Source organism: Vombatus ursinus, unplaced genomic scaffold (assembly GCF_900497805.2).
Source record: "Vombatus ursinus unplaced genomic scaffold, bare-nosed wombat genome assembly UNPS02014797.1, whole genome shotgun sequence".
In the NCBI taxonomy this organism is placed as follows: Eukaryota; Metazoa; Chordata; class Mammalia; order Diprotodontia; family Vombatidae; genus Vombatus; species Vombatus ursinus.
This window is the reverse complement of record NW_020954575.1, coordinates 2,417,645-2,443,327: the sequence shown is the minus strand read 5'-3', so window position 1 is coordinate 2,443,327 and position 25,683 is coordinate 2,417,645. Positions and strand designations below refer to the sequence as shown.

The 25,683-nt window shown below is 34.5% G+C and overlaps 1 protein-coding gene across 9 annotated transcripts in view; it reads right to left on the bottom strand.

Moving 5' to 3' along the window:
- Window positions 1-25,683, bottom strand: part of BCAS3 (BCAS3, microtubule associated cell migration factor) — a 781,854-nt gene that overhangs the window by 549,412 nt on the left and 206,759 nt on the right. For all 9 annotated transcript variants that reach the window (XM_027870394.1, XM_027870395.1, XM_027870393.1 and 6 more), the window contains exons 12-13: window positions 23,697-23,867; window positions 1,728-1,821 (exon numbers count right to left, since the gene is read on the bottom strand). In XM_027870394.1, the coding sequence (XP_027726195.1) occupies window positions 1,728-1,821; window positions 23,697-23,867 (265 nt within the window). The remainder of the gene's footprint in view (window positions 1-1,727; window positions 1,822-23,696; window positions 23,868-25,683) is intronic.

Here is a 25,683-nt window from a genome sequence, read left to right as displayed (position 1 = left end):
TACTCCAAAATATTTATAGCAACACTTTTTTATAATAGCTAACAATTGGAAACCAAGTACATGTCCATCAATTGGGAAAGAGATAAACTGTGTTACATGAATGTAATGGAATATTACTGTGCGATAAGAAATGATGTGTAATTAATACAGAGAAGCATGGAAAGGTCTTTATGAATTAATGCAGAGTGAAGTTAGTAGAGTGAAGAAAACAAGATTCACAGTAACTACAACAATGTAAATGTAAAGATCAATACAACAAAAAAACAAAAGTATATGTAACAAAATTATAAATATCAAGTGGGAAAAGATATGAGAAAACATCATGGAGATGGGAGTTTCACAGTGATTACACATTATGCATGTTTTAGAATTTTTTTTCAATATTTCAATTAGTTGTGATGATTTTTTTTTCCATTCTTAAAAAACTCTATTAGTCATAAGGTCTTGGAGGAGGAGACAGACATGCTACCATATGAAAATATCAATAAAAACTTATTTTAAAAAATAAATTAATATATTTTTCTATTATATCTGATTGCTAAACAGTTCACAAACAACTGGATAAATACACAATACCATTAATATTCATGAAATAGAGGAGATTAAAAGGTTTAAAAACTTATATCCCCCTCTCAAATATTCTGAGTTAGAAGAAGTATTTATTCTAATTTGCTCTTCTAGGAGTTACATTTCTGATATCATTAATGGTCAGAGGATATAAAAAGGCAGTTCTCAAGGAAAGAAATCTAAGCTATCTAAAGCCACATTTTAAAATATGTTCCAAATCACTAGTAATTAGAGAAATGAAAATGAAGCAATTCTGAAGTTCGACCATGCACCCATAAGAGTGGCAAAGACTTTGTAACCCAAAAAAAAATTTTTTTTAAAGCAATGACAAATGATGGCTGGTCTATAGGAAAATAGGCACAGTAACACACTATTGGTGTAACGGTGAATAAGTAGAACTATTCTGAGAAATAATTTCAAAGAATTCCTAAGAAGTTGCTAAACACTGCATACATTTTGATCCTACTAGAACTATACCCCCAAAGACAGAAGACCAATATAAACAAAAATATTTAGAGCATCTTTTTGGTGCAAAGGACTAAGGAGGTAACTTTCAATGGAGGAATGGCTGAACAAACTATGGGCTATCCATGGAAGGAATTACTAATGCTGTAATTAATGCAAAGTGAAAAGAACAGAGTTAGAACAATTTATACTAGAATAAAAATATTGCAAAAATGGACAACTTTGAAAAACTGAAGAATGCTAATTGACGAAATGTTCAACCACTACTCCAAACGGCTGTGAATAAAAAATGCTACCTTCTTCTAATAGCGATATGCAGAATGAGACAAACATTTCAAGGCATGGTTTTGTTGACTGATACACAAGTGTTATGTTGACGTATATTTCTTATAAGGGTTTTGCTTTGCTTTACTTCACCCTACCCCTCAATGGAGAAATGGAGTGCAGAGAAAATAAATGCTTGCTAATTAGAAAAAATCTAATGTAGTAATGACAATAAATTAACAGTTTACCCTAGTGATGAATAACAATACATAAAAATAGTGTCAATAAGTTAGATTGGGTGAGAGCAATTTACTGACGTGGTCTAAATCAGAATTCTACAGTGAAGTAGGATTCCATTAAAGATAGAGAACATTCACACTACCTAATCCAACTTTAGAAACTAACAAAGCAATGCCAGAAAATCTACTCACCACTTGTGTTAAAAGCCATACAGCAAACAGGCTTTTCATGGGCAGGGAAATGGGCCACAATGCCATTGCCATCAGAATCGTCACTTACAAGCACCTACACAAAAGCACAGAAGACAAGTGAAATACTTCTTCGATAAATATAGGGGAAAGAATTATTTCACTTCAGGGAGGGCCCCATCCCAGCACATAATCAAAACTTGTGGACTGTGCTTGACATATCATTTCTCTTGGAATGGACAAATGGGAAAACATCATCACACATAGTGCAGCTCAATCTGATCACTACAGGAAAGGGGTAAAGTTTTCAGCCTTTGAGTCATAAGGGGGAAAAAAGTTAGATTTTTTTTTTAATATAAATGGAGCACTTAATTGTGTTCTCTTTGCCTTTTTTCCTGGATTTATAACTTGATTAAAGTTTTTAACAAAACACCACTACTTGCAAAACAGATGAAATATCCATACTTATAAGCTTAGACCAGAATCAGGGAACTACTCCCCTGTTACCTAAAAGACCCCAATCAATGTTTTAAGTAGTGATCTTGTGACTCTTGATCTCACAGATAGAAGAGATTAAGCAAATTACATTAATAACATAGATGGTTTCCAAGAAAAGAAATTAAGATTGGCACTAATGATTTTGTCATTAGACACAAAACAGTAAGAATGTAAGTATGTAAGAATGTAATGTATGTAAGAAGTCAAGAAAGGAGCGTGCCCAAAATAATGAACAAAAAATAAAGGGAACAACTTTTTAAGTTGAGAAAATATGTGTCAGCAGTTCTTTTATTCTTCAAATGATTAAATCATACAATAAACATGAATCAAAAGCATTATATTTTCTTTCAACTTAAGAATACGTCTGAAAGAATTACTTGGCTTGATACCTCAGTACAAAAAAAAGTGTACAATTTTTTTTATTTTCAAAAAATTATTTATTTACCATTAGACATATATAAAATATGGTCTTACTTCTCCCCTCCCAATCTAAGAACAAAACAAAAACTTCTCATGATAAGTATGCATAGTCCAGCAAAACAAATTCCCATATTAAGCATGCTTAAAAATTTTAGTTTTTCTGTAATTTAAGTTAATCACCACTGGCAGAGGAAGAATAGCATATTTCATCTTTAGTCCTACAGACTTGTGTACATCATTGCATTGACTATAGTTCTAATATCTTTCAAAGAATGTTGATGTCATAATCTCACTTGGCACTACACCTGAAACACAGTAAGTGCTTAGTACTTTATTGACTACCTACTTTGTTCTCCTCCAGTTCATAGAAATCTTTTTAGTTTTCCCTAAAAATAACAATTTCATCATTTCTTATGGCATAATAATGTTCCATTACACATTTATATGATAATTTGTTTAGTCATTCCACAACAGGAGGACAGTCCATTAGTTTCTAATTTGGAGGAAACACGAAAAGAACTGCTATCAATATTTCTACACAAAGAGGTTCTTTTCCTCATTCTTTGATTCCTGGGACTTATGATGAAAAATGCTATCCACCTCCACAGAAAGAAGTGATGAAGTCTGAATGAAGATCAAAGTATATATTTTTTTAACTTTCATTATTTTTCTTGGAGTTTTTTTGTGGTCTGTGTTTTCTTTCACAACATAACTAATATTGAAATACGTTTTGTATGACTGCACATATATAAGCTATATCAAAATGCTTACTTTCTCAATGAGGGGAACAGGAAAGGAGACAGGGAGAGATTTTGCAACTCAAAATTTTAAGAAATAAATGTTAAAAATTGTTTTTATATGTAATTGAAAAAATATTTAAAAAGAAGAGTACTCATGTTACCAATTCCCCTAAATACTCTTCCTCCTCCCAAAAAAAGGTCTTCCTTTGTAACAAAGATAGCAACAAAAAAAATTCACATTTTGTCTAAAAATATATATTTCATTCTCAACCTCCAGCCCATAAATGCTCAGAAAATAATCAGAATTTTCCCACATCTTCTCCAACATTTATCATTTTCCTGTTTTGTCATACTGGCCAATCTGATAGGTACGATGTGGTACCTCAGAGTTGTTTTGATTTCTCTAATCAATAGTGATTTAGAGCATTTTTTCATATGACTACAGAAGGGTTGAATTTCTTCATCTGAGAACTGCCTGTTCATATCCTTTGACCATTTATCAATTGGGGAATGACTTGTATTCTTATAAATTTTTACATTTTTTAAAAATGAGGCCCTTATCAGAGAGACTGGTTGTAATAATTCTTTCCCAATTTTCTACCTTCCTTCTAATCTTGGTTGTATTGGCTTTGTTTGTGCAAAAAGTTTTCAATTTAATGTAATCAAAGTTATCCATTTTGCTTTTCGTAATGTTCTCTATCCTCAGTTTGGTCATGAATTCTTCTGTTCTCCATAAATCTGATAGGTAAACTATTCCTTGCTCTCTCAGTTTGCTTACAGTATCTTTATATCTAAATCATGAACTCATGGAACACTAATGCATTGTTGGTAGAATTGCGAAACTATCCAACCATTTTGGAGAGCAATTCGGAACTATGCCAAAGGGCTATAAAAATGTACATAATCTTTGACCCAGCAATAGCACTTCTAGGGTTATATCCCAGAGAGACCATACAAATGGGAAAAGGACCTACATGTACAAAAATATTTATAGCAGCTCTTTTTGTAGTGGCAAAGAATTGAAAGGCAAGAGGATGCCCATCAATTGGAGAATGACTGAACAAGTTGTGGTATATGAATGTAATGGAATACTGTTGTGCTATGAGAAATGATGAACAGGCTGACTTCAAAAAAACCTGGAAAGACTTGTATGGACTGATGCTGGGTGAAGTGAGCAGAACCAGGAGAACGTTGTACACAGTAACAGCCATGTTGTGCAATGACTAATATTGATAGACTTAACCCTTCTCAGAAACACAAGGATCTAAGACATCTCCAAAGGCCTCATGATAGAAAATGCTATCCACATCCAAAGAAAGAATTATGGAGTTTGAATGCAGATGGAAACATACTATTTGCTATTTTTTTTTCTTCTGTTGTGTTTTGTTTCCTCTTTCTGGTGGTGCCTCCTATTGGTTCTGTTACCTATAACATCACTAATGTGAAAATACGTTTAATAGGAATATATATGTATAACCTATATCAGATTGAATGCTGTCTTGGGGAAGGAGATGGAAAGGGAGAGGGAGAAAATTTTAAAACCAAAAGCTTATGAAAGTGATTGTTAATAATTCAAAATAAATTAATTAAAAATTTAGAAGAGAAAATAATCAGAATTCTTTAATACTTGGGATACACACACACACATTTAAATGAGGGGGGGAGGAATATCGTGCAATATATTGATAAAATTTCTGCCAGCCTACATAACAGCTTTCTTAGAATTTCTTATCAAATAGGAAGTTGTTTCCTGAGTAATTTATGCTTTTTGTTTTTACAAAACACTGGGTTATTAAGTTCCATTATTTCAGATTCTCTCTTTTGGAAACTGTTGCACTGATCTAATATTCTGTGGGGGGTGGTTAACTCATACCAAATATTTTTAATTACTACTGCTTTTATTTTCCCTTGATATTTCAGATCTCTTGTACCTCCAAATGATTTATTATTATCTTCCTGAGTTCTGTAATGTATGTGATTGGTACTTGGTTTGGACCTGCATTAAATCTGTAAATTAGCTTTGGTAGTACTGTGATTTTTATCATATTGAAATGGCCCAGCCAAGTGCAATAAATATTCCTTCAACTACTTAAATTAAATTTATTTCTTTAAGGAGCATTTTGTAGTTGAATCTATATAAATATTGAGTGTGCTTTGGTAAAAGGACTAACGAATACTTTACACATGTTATAACTATTTTGAATGAAATATCCCTTTGTATTATTGTCTCTTAGATCTATTTGTTATTATTGTTTATTGTTGTTGTTTGACCTTTGATCTCAAAGAAAAGTGATGTCATGACTTACAAGTGAATTGGATGTAGGTGAGGCAGGGCTGTGCAAAGTCACCAACCTCACTCTCTCCTGTGGAGCCATCTGGGTCCAGTGGCAAGATAGAGATCAGGATGACTGGATTTGTTATTATATAGAAATGCTGTTGTGGTGGTGATTGTTTTCTGTAGATTCATTTTGTAGCCTACAACTTTGCTAAAGCTCTTATCTCAATAATTTTCTTTGTTGATTTCCTAGCATTCTTTTTTAAGTAAACCATCCTGTCACTAGCAAACAGGGATAGCTTTATCTCCTCTTTGACTATCTTTATGTCTTTAATTTCATCTTTATGTTTCATGCTTTGCTAGCATTTCTTTTTTTTTCCTTTGGTGAGGCAATCAGGGTTAAGTGACTTGCCCAGGGTCACACTGCTAGTAAGTGTCAAGTATCTGAGTTCGGATTTCAACTTATTTGGTCTTCCAGATTCCATGGCCAAAGCTCTATTCAACTAATATTTCTAAAACTATGACAAATAATAGTGAGAAGAGGAATTATTGCTTTTGCCTTGTATTTTCTAGGAAAGGATCTATTGTACTGTCATCGTGTAGGATGCTAGCTTTTGGCTATAAATATATTTTTATGATGTTAGGAAGCAAAAAAAAACCTTATCTTCCTCTCTGACATCCATTTCAGCTCTAAGTCTAAAATAATGAGGATGATGATGATGATAACTCACATTTACATAGTACTTTAAGGTTCATAAAGTATTTAATACACATTATTCCATAACAGTCCTATGAAATAGGTGTTATAGTTATCACCATTTCAAAACTGAGCAAACTGAAGGTCAAAGAATCTCTATGTTGTTCTGCCTTGCCTAGAGGAGAGGCAGCATGGAGTAATAAGAAGTACACCAGCTTTGGAATCAGAAAAACCGGGTACAAATCTGAGCTTTATTATTTACTTTTTGTGTGACTTAAGGCAAGTCATTTAAGCTCTCATGGCCTCAATTGTAAAATGAAGGACTGGTAACACACCATGGAGGAAGTCTTTGTAGCAGTACATTTATATTCCTGACAGCCCTATTTATCTACCGCTTATTGAAATTTCTCTCTCAAATGTTAATAATGATGTCCTATGTGGTAGATCCAATGGACTTTTTAAAATCTAGATCATCTATTTCTCAGTAGCATTTGACATCTGAAAACACTTCCTCCTTTGGTTTGTGTGACAAGGAACTTTGATGGACTTACATCCATTTCTTAATTGTGGATATCTTTCTAGAAAGTCTTTTCTCTCCTTTCTAATTCCCTAGTGAACTCATTAATTCTCATGGTGACAGTCATCAACTATTCCCCATATCCACATTTCTCCCTGTCAGCAGTGGAAGAGAAGTGTCACTTTGGGCAAGTCACATCCTTTCTGTTAGCTGCATTGTCCTTACCTCTAAAAAATGGGACTGGACTATATTAACCATATCAATGAGCATTTTTAAAGTACATCAAGTCAATTAGCCCTTCATGTAGAAGATGATGATTCAGCTGAGTCATAAAAGAAACCAGAGATTCTAAGAAGCAGAAGTAAAAAGGGAAAACATTCTATGCACCAGTGAAAAAGCACGGAGTAGGAAGACAATGTATCACATGCAAGGAACAGCAAGAAGGTAACTGGTCAGGTATAGGAAAACTGGAAATGTATGAAGGGGCCTGGTTGTGCATGGTTTTAAATGCTATGCATAAAATTATATAATTGATACTATAGGTAATATGGAGCAACTGGAAACTATTAGGAGAGAAAGGGAGATGACTTGGTCAAATCTGTGTTTTAGGAAAATCACTTCAGCAACTGAATGGAGAAGAAAATGGAGAAGAAAGAGCCTTGAAATCAAAGAGAAGACTACTACAGTAGTCTTAGGTGTGAGTGTGGCAGCTGTGATTCAAAAGGAGACATACAGTAAAGATACTGTGAAGACTGAAACAACAACAAGACTTGGCAACAAATTAGATGGGTGGGGTAAGTGTGACAGAGGAGTTGAGGAGTCTGGTTGACTAAGAGAATTGTAGTGCCCCACAACAGTAAAAGGGAAGTTAGGAAGATGGGAGGGCTTGGGGAAAATGCAATGAATTCTGTTTAGGTCTTGTTTGGAGCAGATAAACAATCTGCAGACAGACATGGACAGATAGAGGCAATCAGTCAAAACCAGAAGTAGCTCTCCTGTATTCCTTTTTTCCGCTACCAAAATACTGACCATCATAAGAAGTCAATCAACTGGTAAAACACTATCTGAATCCATATAAAATGGGGTTCAAATCTCCTTCAATCTTTCAAACTTCCAAGCATAATAGATGAGCATAGTCATGCTACAGCTCACAGAACAAATGATGGGAGCCATCAGCTTCTTGGAGTCTTTCCTGATAGGCCCTTCATGCAAGCTCCTGAATTGTGAAAAGTTCTTTCCTCAGTTCTGTAGTCATCACCAAAGAACAAACAGTATGGTAGGGCTCAGAACACTGATTTCTACTTTATAGAATAGTCTTCTTTCTCTCTCTACACCAACCATAGTTCAGCCACTTAACAATTTTATTCACTTGGGACACCTTCCACCCAGCTCTTACCAAACTGCTTTTTAAATATCCAGCTTTTCAGATCTTCCTCACTAATCAGGCCTCAAGAGTACTCATGGATAATGCCACTACCCTATGGTTTCATGCACAACCCTCTAGGAGATATTCTATTGCAGACTCTTAAACTTTTGAAGAGTCATGAACTCCTTGGCAGCCGTCTCAGAATGTTTTCAAATGCATAAAATACAATAGGAGGGATAACAAAGGAAACCAATTATAATCAAATACAATCATCAATTTTTTTTATTTACAATTCATGCATTCCAGGTTAAAATCAACACTCTAATGATTAATAGTATTTTGAGAAATTAGGGCCTGTGGAAGTTCTCCATTTCAACTGAAACCACCTCTAATTGATTCAGTATAAGTGTGAGTATTCCATGGCATTTTTCTTTTTTATCTCGATTAACTATTTTAGGAAGCTCTAAATCTATTTTCCAATGATTCCATGAGCTTATGATCTATAACTGTCCCCTATATATGAAGAATCCCTATTTGTACAGAATGAGTATGTTAAGGAGTGATTCATCTCTTTACAAAAGGATTATCAATAACATAATTATTTATAGTGAGCTTCCCAAGTACATTATAATTAGGGATAGCATAATATAGTAGAAAGAACCTTGAAGGCAAAGGTCAGGTATACAATCTAGGTTTTCTCACTGTCTTAGCATTAACATCTTGGTGAATGAATTTGACCTCCCAGGACTCAGTTTCCTCATCTATAACATATACAAAAATACTTAAAGGAGCTCTTTTTGTGGTGGCAAAAAAATTGGAAATTGAGGGGATGCCCATCAATTGGGGAATGGCTGAACAAGTTGTGGTATATGAATGTAATGAAATACTATTGTGCAATAAGAAATGATGAGCAGGATAGTTTCAGAAAAACCTAGAAAGACTTATATGAACTGATACAAAGTGAAATGAACAGAACCAAGAGAACATTATACATAGTAACAGCAACAATGTGAGATGATCAAGATGAATGACTTAGCTCTTTTCAACAATACAATGAACCAAGACAATTCCAAAGAACTCATGATGGAAAATGCTAACGTCCAGAGAAAGAACGGATGGAGTCTGAATTCAGATAGGAGCATACTGTTTTCACTTTATTTTTTTGTGTGTTTTTCCTCTTAATATGCTTTTTCTCTCACAACATAACTAATATGGAAATATGTTTCACACAATTGCACATATATAACACATCAAAATGCTTACCATTTTAGGAAAGGGGGAGAGAAGAGAGGCAAGGATAAAAACAATGGAACTCATGGGCAGGTAGGTGGTGTAGTGGATAGAGCACTGGCCCTGGAGTCAGGAGAACCTGAGCTCAAATCCAGCCTCAGATATATAACACTCACTAGTTATGTAACTCTGGGCAAGTCACTTAACCCTCATTGCCTCAAAAAAAAAATGGAACTCATTGGAATTTTTAAAAATAAATATTAAATCGAATAAATGAATATTAAAAATTGTCTTTACATATAACTGGAAAAAATAAAATACTATATAAAAAAACTTTTCCTCTTTCCATAGCTGTAAAAGATATCCCCTTACCTGCTCCTCTAATTTCTTTATCTAAGTCACATATCCACTTAGAGGTTATTGTGCTAAATACCTGGTGTGAAACATTGGGCTAAATTGAATTGTTATCAGATTGCTTTCAAGTTTTCCCGTCAGGCCTTTCCCTAATAGTTGGAGTCTTTAGTTTGTCAAATACTATATTACTATATAGAATTGATTCTGGACCTTGTGTATATACACAGTCATTTTGACTACTTGACTTTTCTATTTTTTAATTAATATAAAACATTTTTGAGGATTATTACTCTGTAATAAAATTTGAGGTTTTGTATTGCTAGGTGCTCTTCTTTCCAAGTTTTTTTGTTCATTATTTTCCTTGAGATTCTTGAATTTCTCTTGCTTGACATGGATGTTATTATTTTTATCAAGTTCTATAAACAATAAATGAGTAAGGACTTTGATTGGTACAATACAGCACTTAGTAGTTAAATTTAAGTTGGGTAGTATAGTCATTTTAACTATATTAGCACTGTCTAACCCTGAGCACTAACTATCCCAATTTCACATCTATTTCTTTTTTTTTTTTCCTTAAAAAAAAAATTCATCACGGGCAGCTAGGTGGTGCAGTGGATAGAGCACCCGCCCTAAAATCAGGAGGACCCGAGTTCAAATCCGGCCTCAGACCTAACACTTGACACATAGTAGCTGTGTGACCTTGGGCAAGTCACTTAACCCCGATTGCCTCATTAAAAAAAAAATAATAAAATATAAAAAAATTCATCCAAAAGTTTTACTGCAACATTGCCAATTCTATGCACGTCAGGAGTTTGGTCTCAAAAACAATGTTTCCTTTAAGTGTATTCATGACCAACCATCTTCTTTACCTTTTTGTACAGAAACTGCCATTATGACTACATTATTGAAAATATCCATAGCACTGCAAAACACATATGGTTGAACAGTTAACTCCTATTATTCTTCAACAAAGTACATTCAATGGAAAACAAAATTAGGCATTAATTACCAGCTATTTCATTTAGGAAGAGATGTAGAATAAACATTGAGGTACTATAATGGTTTTATAACCTTTATGACACCTTGATTGGCAACCCATTTGGAATTTTCAATGTTTTCAATTTATAGTTATACAAACATATATGATACTGCATCAAAACCATAGGTTTATTAAATGTATTAACGCATAAGAACTTCAAGTGAACTGTAATCAAGTGCAAGTAAAGTTAACAAGTATTGATTAATTGCCTACTGTACAGCAGGTACTGTGCTAAGTGCAAGGGAAGTACAAAGGTAAATACAGTCTCTGCTCTCAAGGAGCTCATAATCAAGCTGTAATAATGAATTAAGTTTATGATCTGACCATTGCATATACTTTCAAGAATTAGCTTATCCTCTATAGTTCTCTAAGGGATGCATACAACATAATTAGTTTTGGTGAAAATATGATGTGAGAGCATTCCTTGGGTTCTATTAAAATTACCAGGAAGAAAGAGCCTAATGGCACTCACAGGTAGGTTGCTTAAATTAATACGTTATGTTTCCAGGAAGAATATGATAGAAGATAAAAACTTAATACTATTTCAACCAATTGAGCTACAAAAATGGAAACTAATTCCAAAATGGCACTTCACTGTCATTATATAAAGGTCTTCCTTCAAGTGAAACTGCTACATTACTTCTTGATTTCTCTGAGAGTGCTGAATGATTCTCAATATTACAAGACAATTACCAGCCACTTGTGCTCAGTAAGTGTAAATTTGTTTTTAATTGCATCTTTAGAAATAGCAGATATCATCATGCTTTTTTAAAAGTCCACTTTCTGTAACCAAGAATATGAATACTAATTCTCTTCCTTAGACTCTTTTGCTGAATATGTGGCATTATAGAAAACATATCTATAATCATTTAGGTATAGCAACCAACTTCACAAAAGATGTGTAGATGCCCTCATCTCTCTCCGCAGATCTGGATGTAAGAGAAATAGCAGAAGCAGCACAAGGAGTAGTAGCAGAAGAAACATACGTTTTGTAAATATATTCATATACTTCTTTCTTGTTTCTTCTTAGGTGTAATCCCGAATATTTTACACATTCAGTAGAATTTTTAAATAGTTTTTCTTTCTATCTTTTCCTGCTGGGTTTCACTGATAATATGCAAAAAGCCTCTAGGTTTATTTTATATCCTTCAACTCTGCTGAAGTTAGTAATTGTTTCATTTAAATTTTAAATTGAATCTCTTGATCCTCTAAATCAGCCCTGCACAACCTGCCACTTGCAGCATGCCAAAGGATTTCCAGCAGCCCAAGAAAAATGCAGAGAAAAATGTAACATCCTTTGCATGTAGAGGAAACTCTTTGGCACGCTGCAATCAGCCAGTGGGATGTAAATGGCCCATGGACCACAGGTTGTGCAGCCCTGCTTTAAGTAAACCATCATATCATCTGGAAAAGGAGATTTTTTTTTTCTTTTTGCCTATGCTTATTTTCTATCTGCAGTATCTTTTCTTTTACCCAGAAGCTTTGTATTTTTACTATGACTGAGAATTTTCAAATAGAGTTTATTTTGAGGAAACAATCAAATGGACTGTTTCTTTTCACTTTGCCCTCTGCGTCTAATAGATCTAAACAGTTTTCAAATGGTACTATATTTCTTTTGCAATTCCTCAAAGCAAATGGTTCTATTTCTTTTCACAAAGTAAGTACTTAATAAATGTTAACAAACCTATACAGTGTTTTCTTTAAATTTTTTTTTTATCTTTTGACAGCATTAGTTTTTTTTTAATGTGGACAAATTGAAAAGTTCATTCAATATACATTTTCTGACAATTTAGGTGCGCACATAAGAAGTCTAATTATTAACTGTTAGTTATTAATTATAACTCCTTGAACAGTGACTCACAAAAATTACATTATGAATTAAAGAATGAGGCAGTTTTACTGGTTAATTCCTTTTAAGCAGAAAGAAATCATCATTATGGCATATTGTTAATTTGTATTTCGCGTGCAGACCTACCCCAACATTGTCAACTACCTTCATTTTGGATGAACAATTTTTCAAAAACATATACCATTTTGTATGGACGCTACCAATCAAGAGTATCATATATCTGTGTATGAAGGACTGTTTTAATTTTACCTTTGCATACATAAAGAATATTAACACATACTAAGTGCTTAATAAATGCCCACTGATTAAATGATTAGTATATGTAAAACACTACACTATGTGCTCTAATTAAGAAAAAAAATTCCTTGAGGGCAGCTGGGTGGCACAGTGGAGAGAGCACCAACCCTGGATTCAGGAGGACCTGAGTTCAAATCCGACCTCAGACACAAAACATTTACTAGCTGTGTGACCCTGGGCAAGTCACTTAACCCCACTGCCCAACCCAAAAAAAAAAAAAGAGAAGAAAAAAAAATTTCTTTTCATCAAGAAAGTTATAATCAAGATGGGGAGATAAGTCACATAACTATATCAAAAGACATAATTTTCATTCAAATATACAACCACTACATTTGCCCACAGAAATATATGATGGAAGCAAAGGTGTTTGCTTAATGTAAGGGATCATACTGAAATATATCTATTAAACTAACCATATGAAAATTCAATTAGTTTCTTTAAAGATGCTGAAGATATCCAGAAATTTCATGCAGTGGAGGAACTAAGATTTCAATCCATTTTATTATATTAGAAAAACAATGTTGTAAGGGAATCTGCTCCACTTTAGGCATAAATTTCTACGCACTGAGAGAAATACGGACAGTCTGGCACTTCAACCATAAACTTCAAATGAATAGCACATTCTGGATTAACTGAAAATATTACCAACATCTGAGTATACCCTGAAAAGACAAAAGCGTTCGGCAACTTTGAAAACAGTAACAATGACACCTCAATATTCGCAACAACTTTTCATTCCATAAGAAGCCAACTGCTATTCTATCTTTTTAGGTTAATGCAAAAATCATCACTTTAGAATATAATCCACTGAAAACTGGTATAGAGGAAGAACACAACACAAAAAAAGGAAAAGCTCTCAAATTCAGAATGCCTCTTAGTCACTTTCTCATTCTATAGAATGTTTCCATTAAGAATTTGCTACTGATTTTTGTATTCAGTTGCAAAATCATTTGGGCCTACCTAAATTTGCCTGTCTTAAGACTCATTGAGTTAATTTGAAATTGTTTAATTGCCCCTTCAAAAATAAAGAAATCTAGGGGCAGCTAGGTGGCGCAGTGAATAGAATACCAGCCCTGGATTCAGGAGGACCTGAGTTCAAATATGACCTCAGACACATAACACTTACTAGCTGTGTGACCCTGGGCAAGTCACTCAACCCCACTGCCTAACCAAAAAAAAAATTTTATATATATCTTTAAATGTTTAAATAAGTCACATGAGTAAGGTGAGGGCCCATGCCAAGAAGATAATTACAGCACTACATACTGATTGCAGAACCTCTCACCAAATGTATGAAGATGCTCCTAGATGCATTTCAAAGGAAATGCATTTTCACACCTCAATTAAAAAAAGTTGTAGTCAAGAACTACAATACAATACTTCTTTCCACCTTGTACTTTTCAAACTTTGGTCTGAGCACAGGCTTCTTAAAAATTTGTGTCCTACTATCATAAGCTGGATTGAAGATGGAGACAAAACAAAAGAGGTACAGGAAGAATATTTTTTTATTTTATTTTAAAATTTACTGATGAATTTTGCAAATTTTCACCTTTTTTCTTTTTTTAAATAATATTTTTATGAGATTTCTGGGAGGGGAGAGATATGTATTAAAATATATCAATAAAACATTTTAAATAAAAAAACAATATTTCTGGTAAAAATCTGCACAATTTATTTTTAGAAATATACAGAAACAGCAAATAAACTGAATGCCTATAAAAATGAATTAGACAGTTTTCACAAATGAACCAAGAAAAGAGAACTAATCACTCGATTCTTATGAAGGCAAATGAAAGTTGCTAATATCTGCCATCCTTGGCATGTAAAAAAACATCCACAATGAACTCAACCATTAACTGTTTAAGATTCCATCTGTCCACCCCCAAAGGAGAGAGAATAGAGTCAAAAGACAATTGGGTTATGAATCAGTAATTCTAGACAATTTAAGTCTTTTAAAATCTAAAGTAGGGACCCACTAAGGCATCCTCCTTTAATGGAGTTCCTAAGTTTAAAACTGAAAATAAGTTTCCTCCTTCTATTTCTAATTGCTTGAAATATATGCATTCTCCAATAATTTTCAGAGAAACTTTCACTGAAACCCAACTTCTGCAATGATGAAAAATATGCTCTATAATATGAAAATAGAAGACATGAGGAGGGAATCTAGAATTAATGTACACAACAACAACAAAAAAGTTTTTTAAAAATCAGAATTTGAAGACAAACTCTTTCATATCTTTACATGCACACACAAACACATACAATACTGAACTGTATAATTGTATAATTAGTATATAGTACTGTGGTAGACGGAGAACTGGATTTGGATTCTACAAGTTGCAGAATTTCTATATGCAACAGGCAACTAACTGCCTAGGATTTATATACTAAGCTACAAACCAGCTGAAATCACAGATCCTACACGTTTGGTTTGGCTTGTTCCTACCCAGTTTAAAAACATGATGGAAGTACATTTTCTCATTACGATAGCTATGGGTGGGGAAGACTGAATCAGACTCAGTTGATGTGTGAGTTAGTTTTATTGAACTGCTTTTTTTATTATTATTTTTACATGGCAGGACTCTCTTGGGAAAGGGAGGACTAGAGATATATTCAGGGGCAGCTAGGTGGCGCAGTGGATAGAGCACCAGCCCTGAGTTCAAATCCGGCCTCAGACCAAACACTTGACACTTACTAGCTGTGTGACCCTGGGCAAGTCACTTAACCCCAATTGCCTAAAAAAGAAAAAAAGATATATTCAGAAATGAAAGTGATGTCACTATATATAAATATATACATATATATGCATACATGTATATGTGTGTGCGTATATACATATATAAAATTTTAAGAAATAAAAACAATGTACGAATCATGTTTTCAAAAACATAAGCTGAAAGGCAGGAATGCCTTTCATGTCGAAGTGGAAAGAACATGGCAGCCATCAAACCTGGGTCCTAGTCCCAGCTATATTACTAAGTAGATGTATCACCTTGGAAAAGCCATTTCCTTTCACAGGTCTCATTTTCCTCATCTACAAAATGTAGGAAAACAATCATTGCTTAAAAACCAGTGTAGCTCTAACATGCTGTGATTTGATAGTAAAAACTTATGTACAGCTATATTTAATCTAATGGGCAGCTAGGCGGCACAATAAATAGAGTGGCAACCCTAGAGTCAGGAGGGCGTGAGCTCAAATCTGGCCTCAGACACTTGTGTGACCCTCAGTAAGTTACTTAACCCCTTTTGCCTGAGTTTCCTCACCTGTAAAATGACCTGTAGAAGGAAGTGGCAAATCCCTCCAGTATCTTTCCCAAGAAAACCCCAAATGGGGTCACAAAGAGTTGCATATGACTGAAACAACTCTAGAAAACAATAACATTTAATCTAACATTAATTGACCCTGCCCCTTTTGCCCTGACCTATTTTCCATGTACGATATGTATACAAACCTGTCCGTATATTCCTGCATGCTTGATTTAACATTAACTGCTGAAGTCTCTTGTCCCATTCACTCAACCCTTTTCTTGAACTCATTATTCATAACGAATCTAGTACCAAGTCTTGTCACTTCATACCATCTCTCATTAATGTCTTTCTTCTTTTTTCCTTTTTGTTTAATTTTATTTTATTTTCAGTTCTGAATTCTCTCTTTCTCCCGTTCCCTACACCTACCCAATAATAAAGAAAGAAAAACAAAACTTACACAAAGCAAATTTTCATACCAAGAAAAAGAAAAAGCAAAAGAAAGAAAACAAAACAAAACAAAACAAAACAAAAGAAAGAAGATGCTTCAATCTACTTTGTGAATACGTCGGTTTTCTATCTCAAGGTAGACAGCATGTTTCATCATGAGTCCTCTAGAGCTATGGTAGGTCATTCTGGTGATCAGAGTTGCTAAGTTTTTCCTATCTTTACAATATTGCTGTTATTGTATAAATTGCCTAGTTCTGCTCCCTTCATCCTGCATCAGTTCATTTAAGTTTTCCCAAATCTTTTGAAACCATACCCTATAGCATTTCTTACATCACAGCAGTATTTCATCACATTCATATATCATAACTTGTTTAGCCATTTCCCAATGGAAGGCTACTCCCTCAGTTTCTACTTCTTTGACCCTAGAAAAAGAGGTGCTATATATTTTTGTACCTATCAGTAATTCAATAAGCACTCATGAAGTATCTACCATATAAGTGCTAAGTAAGTCTTCTTTTTTGATCTCTTTGGGATATGGACCAAGTAACAGTATCACTGGGTCAAAGGGTATACAAAGTTTAAGAGCTTTTGGGGCATAGTTCAAATTGTTTTCTAGACTAGGCCACCATTCCACCAACAATGCAATAAAGTACATGTTTTCCCACAACCCCTTCTTCATTTGTCATTTTCCATTTTTTTTAATTATTATTATTTTTATTTTTAGGCAACTGGGGTTAAGTGACTTGTCCAGAGTCGCACAGCTAGTAAGTGTCAAGTGTTTGGTCTGAGGTCGGATTTGAACTCAGGTAGTCCTAACTTCAGGGCCAGTGCTCTATCCACTGTGCCACCTAGCTGCCCCTATCATTTTCCATTTTTATCAATTTAATAAATCTGATGGGTGTGAGGAGATATCTCAAAATTGTTTTAATTTGCATTTCTCTACTTATTGTGATATAAAACATTTTTTCATATAGCTATTGACAGCTTAGATTTCTTCCTCTGAACACTGCATATTCATGTCCTTTGAGCATTTATGAATTAGGTAATGGCTCTTACATCCTCTTCATTCTACTGACCTACACTGATACAGGCCCTTTTCACCTCACACCTAGACCACCGCAATAGCTTTCTGGTTGGTAGCACTGTATCTAGTCTCGCCTCACTTCAATTAATCCCCCAATCTGCTGCCAAAATGAATTTCCCAAAGTACAGATCAGGTCATGTTTCCACTTACTAAAGAAACTCCAGTTGCTCCAAGATTAAATATAAAATGCTCTATTTGGCATTTAATGCACTCGACAACCTGTGTATTTACTCTTCTCACACTTTTAATTCCCTCTATGTACTTAGCAATCCAGCAAACATTGCCCTCTTGCTATTGCTGTCACAAGACCCTCCATCTCCTAGATCTCTGCCTTCTTACCTGCTGTCTGTCATGCCTGGAATGTTCTTTAGCTTCACCTCTGCCTGCTAGCTTCTCTGACTAACTTCAAGAATCAGCTCAAATGCCATCTTTGTCAAGACATTGATTCCAATATCTTCCTAGGCTCCACTTTCAAGCCCCACCACTGTGCTAGTGCCTTCCTTCTGAGACTATTTTCCATCTATTTAATATATATCCTATACATACATAGATTTTGTACAGATCGTCTCCCCCATCAGAACATGAGCTCCATGAGGCAGGAATCATGTTTTTGCCTTTCTTCTATCCCCAGTGCTTTGCACAACACCTGACATATAGTAAGTGCTTAATAAAATATTTGTTGATTGACAATATCTTTTTAACAGGAATTAGGTTCAATAAACATTGCAGTTCCCCAGAGGTAGAACCAAAGTTCTACCCTCCTACAGAATAAAACATTGCCTTGTCAAGACCCTATGTAGAAGTTGGGCAACAGTACAAAATTAAAAGACTCCTAGCTTTGATCTGTTCATATCTACTGTTCAGATTAGGATGCTATGATACTATAGGCAGAGGTCAATGGAAGAAAGGAAGTAAATATTACCAGAAAATTATGAAAATGACACCTTCTCGTAACCTTGAGAACAGGACGAAGTTTAGTGTGTGGTGAGCAATAAGGCATGCAACTGTCCCCAAATGGCCTATTTGTAAAAATTTAAACAAAAAACAGAAGAGAAGACCTAACTTACAAGAATTAAGGCCACAAGAAAGCCACTATTACTACACTTGGCCAGTTTCATTCAGGAATTAACCACAGACAGCCATGTTGACATACCCAAGTTGATTCTCCCTTCTCTTCTTTAACCGTTCTCCCTTCTCTCTCTGTGGAGATATTCAGTGTTTACTGAAGGATTTTTGACTATATGTATCTTGCCTTATCAGACCTCATAACCAAACATCTTTTTCCCTCTTGTTTTGTACATTTTATTTTTTATTACCTCCCACAGCTAGGTGTATTTTTCAAAATTTTGGAGGAAGAAAGTGAGCTTTCAATAAAATTGCTCTCTGGACATAGCTTACCCTTCACCACAGTTGTGCCATAACAATGCTACACTGCTGTAGCAACAGATAGGGATTGTTAGCCTCTTCTTACTGATTGCCTCAAAACTGGGGCAGAATGAAAGAGGAGGGCTTGACCAAACTCACTATACAAGTGAGGCAGAAGCCACATAAGAATTTAGGGACCCACTTTCCTACTAGGTCTCTCAAACTCCAACGTTGATCAAATGCAGGGAGAAAAATGTTACCTCTGCCAGAGCTGGTCAAGTATGCAATACTGTTCTCTTATGTTACTGAGCTATAGACATACAGAAAGTTGGTGAACTGGTAGCTGTTGTGCTGCACCTTTATTTTCTTCTCTTTCTAACACAATAATCTTGATGCTGTATTTCACGTCAGTATGAATAAGAACCATGAAGCCAGATGGTGAAAATACAGATGAGCCTGGGTTTCCTGCAGGCCACTGTGTCGTCACACAGGAAAGGGATGCTTTTTCAATATCCTCTCAATAGGTTTCACAACCACTAAAAGAGAGGTAATTCCATATAACAACAACTAAGCTCTTTTGGGGAGGATCCACAGAATCACTTCTCATCCTGTCTGAACTGCCAGGACGTCAGCGCCACCAGACAGCAAAATATAATTTTCCAAAAGACCAGTCTGTACTCACCACTTAACTGAGCACACTGAGCCAATGAGCAAGCATTATCAGTTTGACTGTATTAAAGTTCAACAGAACACCATAATTGATGCAAGATGGATAAGTCAGTCTTTGTCATTCAAATAGAGAGACTGACAAAACACCTAGCGGATCACTAAACTTGTTATCAAAACCAGCATTTATTTTCTGCCTAAGGGGTGGCTTTTTTTACCCTCCCAAAATATATTTTTCTTCATTTTGAGAGAGATCAAGACTGCTGATCAGTAGTCAAAAGCAATTACGAGAGCAATTATAACAATCTTTAATGGCAAATTATACCACTTAACTTATGCAAGTCTAGAAATTCTTTTATATAAAACATGAAAGTAACACGAATAAAAATGTGTACAAATTCAATCAAATTGTTTTTGTCCTTAATGCAGTTACTAAAGAAAGATCACGTAATCATAAAATCAAACAAATCAGATTAGCATCAGAAAGATGACGAATCAGATTTTATACCTCTCTACTGTAAACATGAAAATATCTTTATTAAAGGCTTGATGGATTTAAACAGCAAAAACCAATGCATTGTCAGGTTCAGTTGCCAAGATGTATGAGGAAGAAAAAAACATTATAACTAGGGTCAAACATCAGTGGAAAGGGGCTAAAAGTGATAAATCTACAACATTAACTACTGCACTCCTTTTAATAGAATCCAGCATACACTCAAAACAGCCTTGCGCTCAGACTGAACTATTTATCTGAGACAAAAATGTCTTCTTGACAAAAAACAGATTCCCTTCAATAAAAGAAAGGCAGACAAAATTATGCTCTAAGGGAATCCTGTTGCTTTTTTTAAAACAAAGAATTATTCTGTAACACATGTAGATATAAAACTAATAATACCCAAACACTTTCAAAAACGTATGGCAATAGAATGAAAATAATACAATATTTTAGAATATATATCATTAACCATGGATGAAAAGGCACTACCTTTTTCTAAATGAGAATCACACGTGGGATAATTTGTTGGCGTTGAACATCGTTTAGCTTCTGGCATTTGAAGAGCTAACATTGCTATGGTTCCTACTTCTTGATAAGCATCTTTATTTGGTTCAATTGCTATCAATTCCTGACTAAATGGAAATGCACCTTTAAAATGGCAGGGGTGTATAGTTCTTCCTTCCCTCCTTTCCCCTCAAAACTCCACCTCCTCTACCAAATCCCAGAGAATTCCTCTTTAATGTAATAAAAAGTTAATAAGGAACAGGGAAAAATCCAATCACATTTGAAAACACAAAAAGGCCAAAATGCTATACTTTGACACAATAACTCTTTTTCCCTTTTCTTCCTATATTGTTCTATATTTCAGATAATATATGAGAGCACTTAATTAATATGCCATTTTTCACCTTTCTGTTTCATCAAAAACATTAAAGATCAAATTTTCCACTTTTAAATGACCACCTATCTCTCTGTCAACAAATGTTAGATGTTTAACAGACTTATTTGTAGCCACAAAACTGCCTAGTGTTGAGGGGTCATTACTAGAAACTAAATGTGGGTGGCCTAGTGATGAATTAATTAAGAATCAAGAATCAAAGGTCAAAAGCAAATATTTTTTCTTTAAAACTCACAAACCACTTAAAGTTTATGTATTTAATTCCAATTTTTAAAAGGGGAACATCTGTATAGGTTTATTTCTATCCATTTCAGCTAATTAACAGGTCTAAATAAATAGTCATTAAGGCCAACTGAAAAGTTTGCTAACACTTCATTAAAAGGAAGTTTAAACAAGCACATGAGCCTTGTTAACATATTTTGGTTTACCACAAAGTTATTTGGGGTTCGGGAAAATTATTTTTATTCTGTTTTAAAATAAAATATGACAGCCAGATCCACTGGCTCAGAATTTTGAAGCCTTTCTCTTTTCACTAAACTATAGTTCAAACTTTCTCAAAGTGCCACTGTTTGTTAATGCAGTAACTCACTCCTAAGCAGCTGCCATATTCCATATTTCACCAAGATGTCTACCACAATATACTAAAAGCATATTTTCCCAAGGAACATTTGATATTTTGGGCTAATACTTTAAAGCCCCTGATACTTTCTAAATGATATTTTCTGAAGAAGGAAATGAACACATGCATGGCATAAAGCTAAAACAATTCTAATTCCATCAATACTGAACTCTTATCTCACACAATGAGTTAATTTTATATATTATTTTAATAGAAACAATCACAAACTGATGGGAAGGAAAAATGAATTTTTTTCTTTACTTGCAGAATTATTTTAGAAACATTAAATTTAAATTATTGATATATAAAAATTCTTCCTTGTATTGAAAAATCTCATTTATTATGCTCATGTTTATTCAGTCTCTTACTTGCAAAATGAAAAATGAATTAAGATCAGACTTAAGCTTTGAAGATTTTCAACTGCCATGACCTTAGAAAGTATAATGCAAAAATGAAGTCACAAAAATTACACCCATATATTTATTTCTGGGGCAATATTATTTTTAAATAATGACTATCTTGGATCCCAGTGTTTAGCCTAAGATATTTTGAGAACTGAAGGGAAATAAACATTTTAACTTTCTAACAATGGTTGGTATTATTCATCATAAGGACATATCACTTGGACAAAGCCAATGTTATTCTCTGACACAGAACCAAAAAACCAAAACAAAACAAAATCCCACATAAAGGTCTCCTAGTGATTTGTGCTTTAAAAAAAAAAAATCTATGCAATAGAAATGAAATTATTTCTCTCATGTTTCAAATTTCTGCTAAAAGTCAATTTCCAGTTACATATTAGAAAAGACAAATACAAAGAAGGCTTCATGAAATGCTACAAAAATCATAATTTTTCATTTTTGCCTTTAAGTAAGAAAATAAAACATGTTCTCATAAATTGTGGAAGGGAAGAAAATATCTCAGATCCCTAAACTCATCTAACTTGACACTAGTGTAGTTTGAAAAAAAAAATGGATTTATAATGCTCTCATTTCCAAAATAAAACAGGACCTAAAGTCATGCCATTGATACTGAAATTCTAAACTCTTTTTCTGTTCCTATATTTATATTTAAATAAGGAAACTCAACTTTCAGCACGCTTTTGCACAAGTCTGCAATCCAATTTTTTAAATAAGTAAACAGCAAGTAATAGAAAATAATTGAAAAATAATACTAAGCAAACAAAGAAAGGGCCAATTCCAAGGCCAAAATATAATATTTGAATCACTTAATCTTTTTACTCATCTTTCTTACAGAGAACTCTAAATGCAAGGTTGGGATAGGTTTCTAAATTCATTTAGAAGGTTTCCTTTCTTTCTTCCTAAAGCAAATGGATTACAAGAAACAGGATTTATAGCTGTTTTCAACATGCCAAGCACCACCCTTGTCCACTCAAATTTATTTCACAAATATTCCAGCTCACTCAAGTTACAACGGACTCCTAATTACTCCTTCATTCCACCATATCAAACAGTTCACCAAGATTCTAAATCCCAGTCAGAGTTTGTTGCTACACTCTGCATTAATAACTGTAATCAGAGCAACACCACCACTGGTCAGCATAAATCAGTGTCAATGCTGAGCAAGTGTGAGGAAAGCACAACTGACAGTTCACACTCGATGTTGTCAAAATGTCATGTAAATGAGCATTAAGGGCTGTATACATGTTGGCTCAGCTGGATCCTCAATGACGCTTCACCACGAAGGCAGCAGAGCGAACATGCAGACACTGCTGACCTGGCAGACACAAAGACACTCCCCATTGTGATGAAGCAAGATAAAAGCAAGGCAATCCCTGCAAGAAGTAGAAATTCAGAAAAAAAAATCTAATCTCTGCTTGCCACATGCACCAGACCTTCTTCTTACCTGCCCTTCTCCAACTGTCTCCATGTCGATAACTGTGATAATTCCTGGGACCAGAGGACTTCGGCGAGTATTGCTGTGGATGGCAACATCCTCCTCAGTTACACCCGAAGGCAGTGTACCAGTCAGCTGGGTAACCACTTTCCCAACCATTGTCAGTCCAGTTTTCAAGGTCTATAGCAATGAAAATTAAAAAGGATGACACTTGGATTTCCCATGCAAATGACCACTACATGGCCCTACACTATTTCTTCTCACAGATTTGAAGTAGCCTCCAAAACCCACAAACTACTTTTTTTATGACTTTAACAAAAAAAAGAAATCTCATTAAGGCTGATCCAGTCCCTTCTAACATGATTTTCAGATTTAGTAAACTGGGGGAGTATGAAAGCAAAGGTTGGTAAATGTTCTCTCAGCTGACATAGAATGAGGGGCAGGAGGGCATGCAGAGAGGAGATTAAAAAAAATCAGGAAATTATTTTTCTCCTCTCAAGAGTACATCACACACACGAGATTTAGAGTTGGAAAGGCACCTTAAAGATCCCTTAATCTAAAGTTCTAATTTTATAAACTGAGGCCTAGGGAGAATTGACATCAATAGTAGAAGATCCAGTGACTCCAAATCTAGCAATTTTTCAACCATGTCATAACATCACACTACCTTCTAATATACAATGTTGTCTTAGTATGAATGTGAAATGTTCTAAATATATTAGTATATGTTTGTTTTAACACACACACACACACACAGATAAACACATAATTCTTTTCTCCTTCCTTAAAATACATACTTTCAAAGAAATATCCTAATTAAAAAAACATGAACAGCATAATACGCCACTCTCTTGCTGAAATATTCTACTCATAATTTTGTCCTTTAGTTAAATCAGGTCAAATTACATTGGTAATTCTGCCAAGCAGTTGGGACTGCTCTCTTCAACATAGCTAAAATTTACTGTGCTTTGTAATATTGTATCTTACCCACTAAGATCTGGCACAATGAACATGCCATCCCCCACTAAAATGCTAATAACTGGTAAATGGAGTATTACAAAAAATTAGTCTTGAAGCTCCTACCCTACATGACAGCAGAAAATACTTCAATTCGTTTCGAAAATACTATTATGGTTAGATATCATAGAATATTTTCAAAGATTATGAAATATTCCTTTTCTACTTAAAGCAAACATATAAACAACTAAAGCCTGATGTACACAATATCTTAGACAGTAAATTAGAATCCATTCTATTCATATGGAACACTCATTAGAGGGATACAGGATGTTTACAAACAAGCTACAATATACAGAAGGATAAGTAACTTGCAAAACATTAAGAAGATGCTCAGAAGTGTTTAAGAACTGGAATATAGGCTAGGACTCATCTCTGTTGTCAACCCAGCAAAACAAGTTTCTTTTATAAAGGCACTTCTACTACTTGTGATTCACATTTGGTTGAATGTGCAAGCAGGCCATGATGGATCCAGTATCACTCATACCTTATAAGAATGGATAGGAAGCTAGATAGTCAATCCTTAACTGTCTTTTAGATTTATAGAAGGGGGGAAGGGGACAACTAAAGAACCATAATACTGCGTCCTAATAAATACTTAACTAAAATGACCAGCAAAGCTGTCTGCTGAATTCAAATACAAAGGCAGAGTTAGCAGCAGACTGAAACCCAGGAAAAGCCACAAATCAATTGTAACTGTTTTGTTTAGTGCTAAAAACTCAAACTGCAGTGATTAGAAAACACATTAGTGTTCATCAATTAGCAGCCAAACGTTTGTTTCAATAATTCATAAGAAATGACTTACACAGAGTCTGTTAGTGTGCTGTCAGGAAAGCCTCTGAAGGAGCAACAGAATTAGGCGCCACACAGTATTGACGGCAAAGGCCAGCCAGGAAGCGTGATTAACCTCTGAGATGCCTTGGCTGATGTACTTACTCCATTAATGCTAATGGAGGTGCTCCCACTTACACGGAGGAGC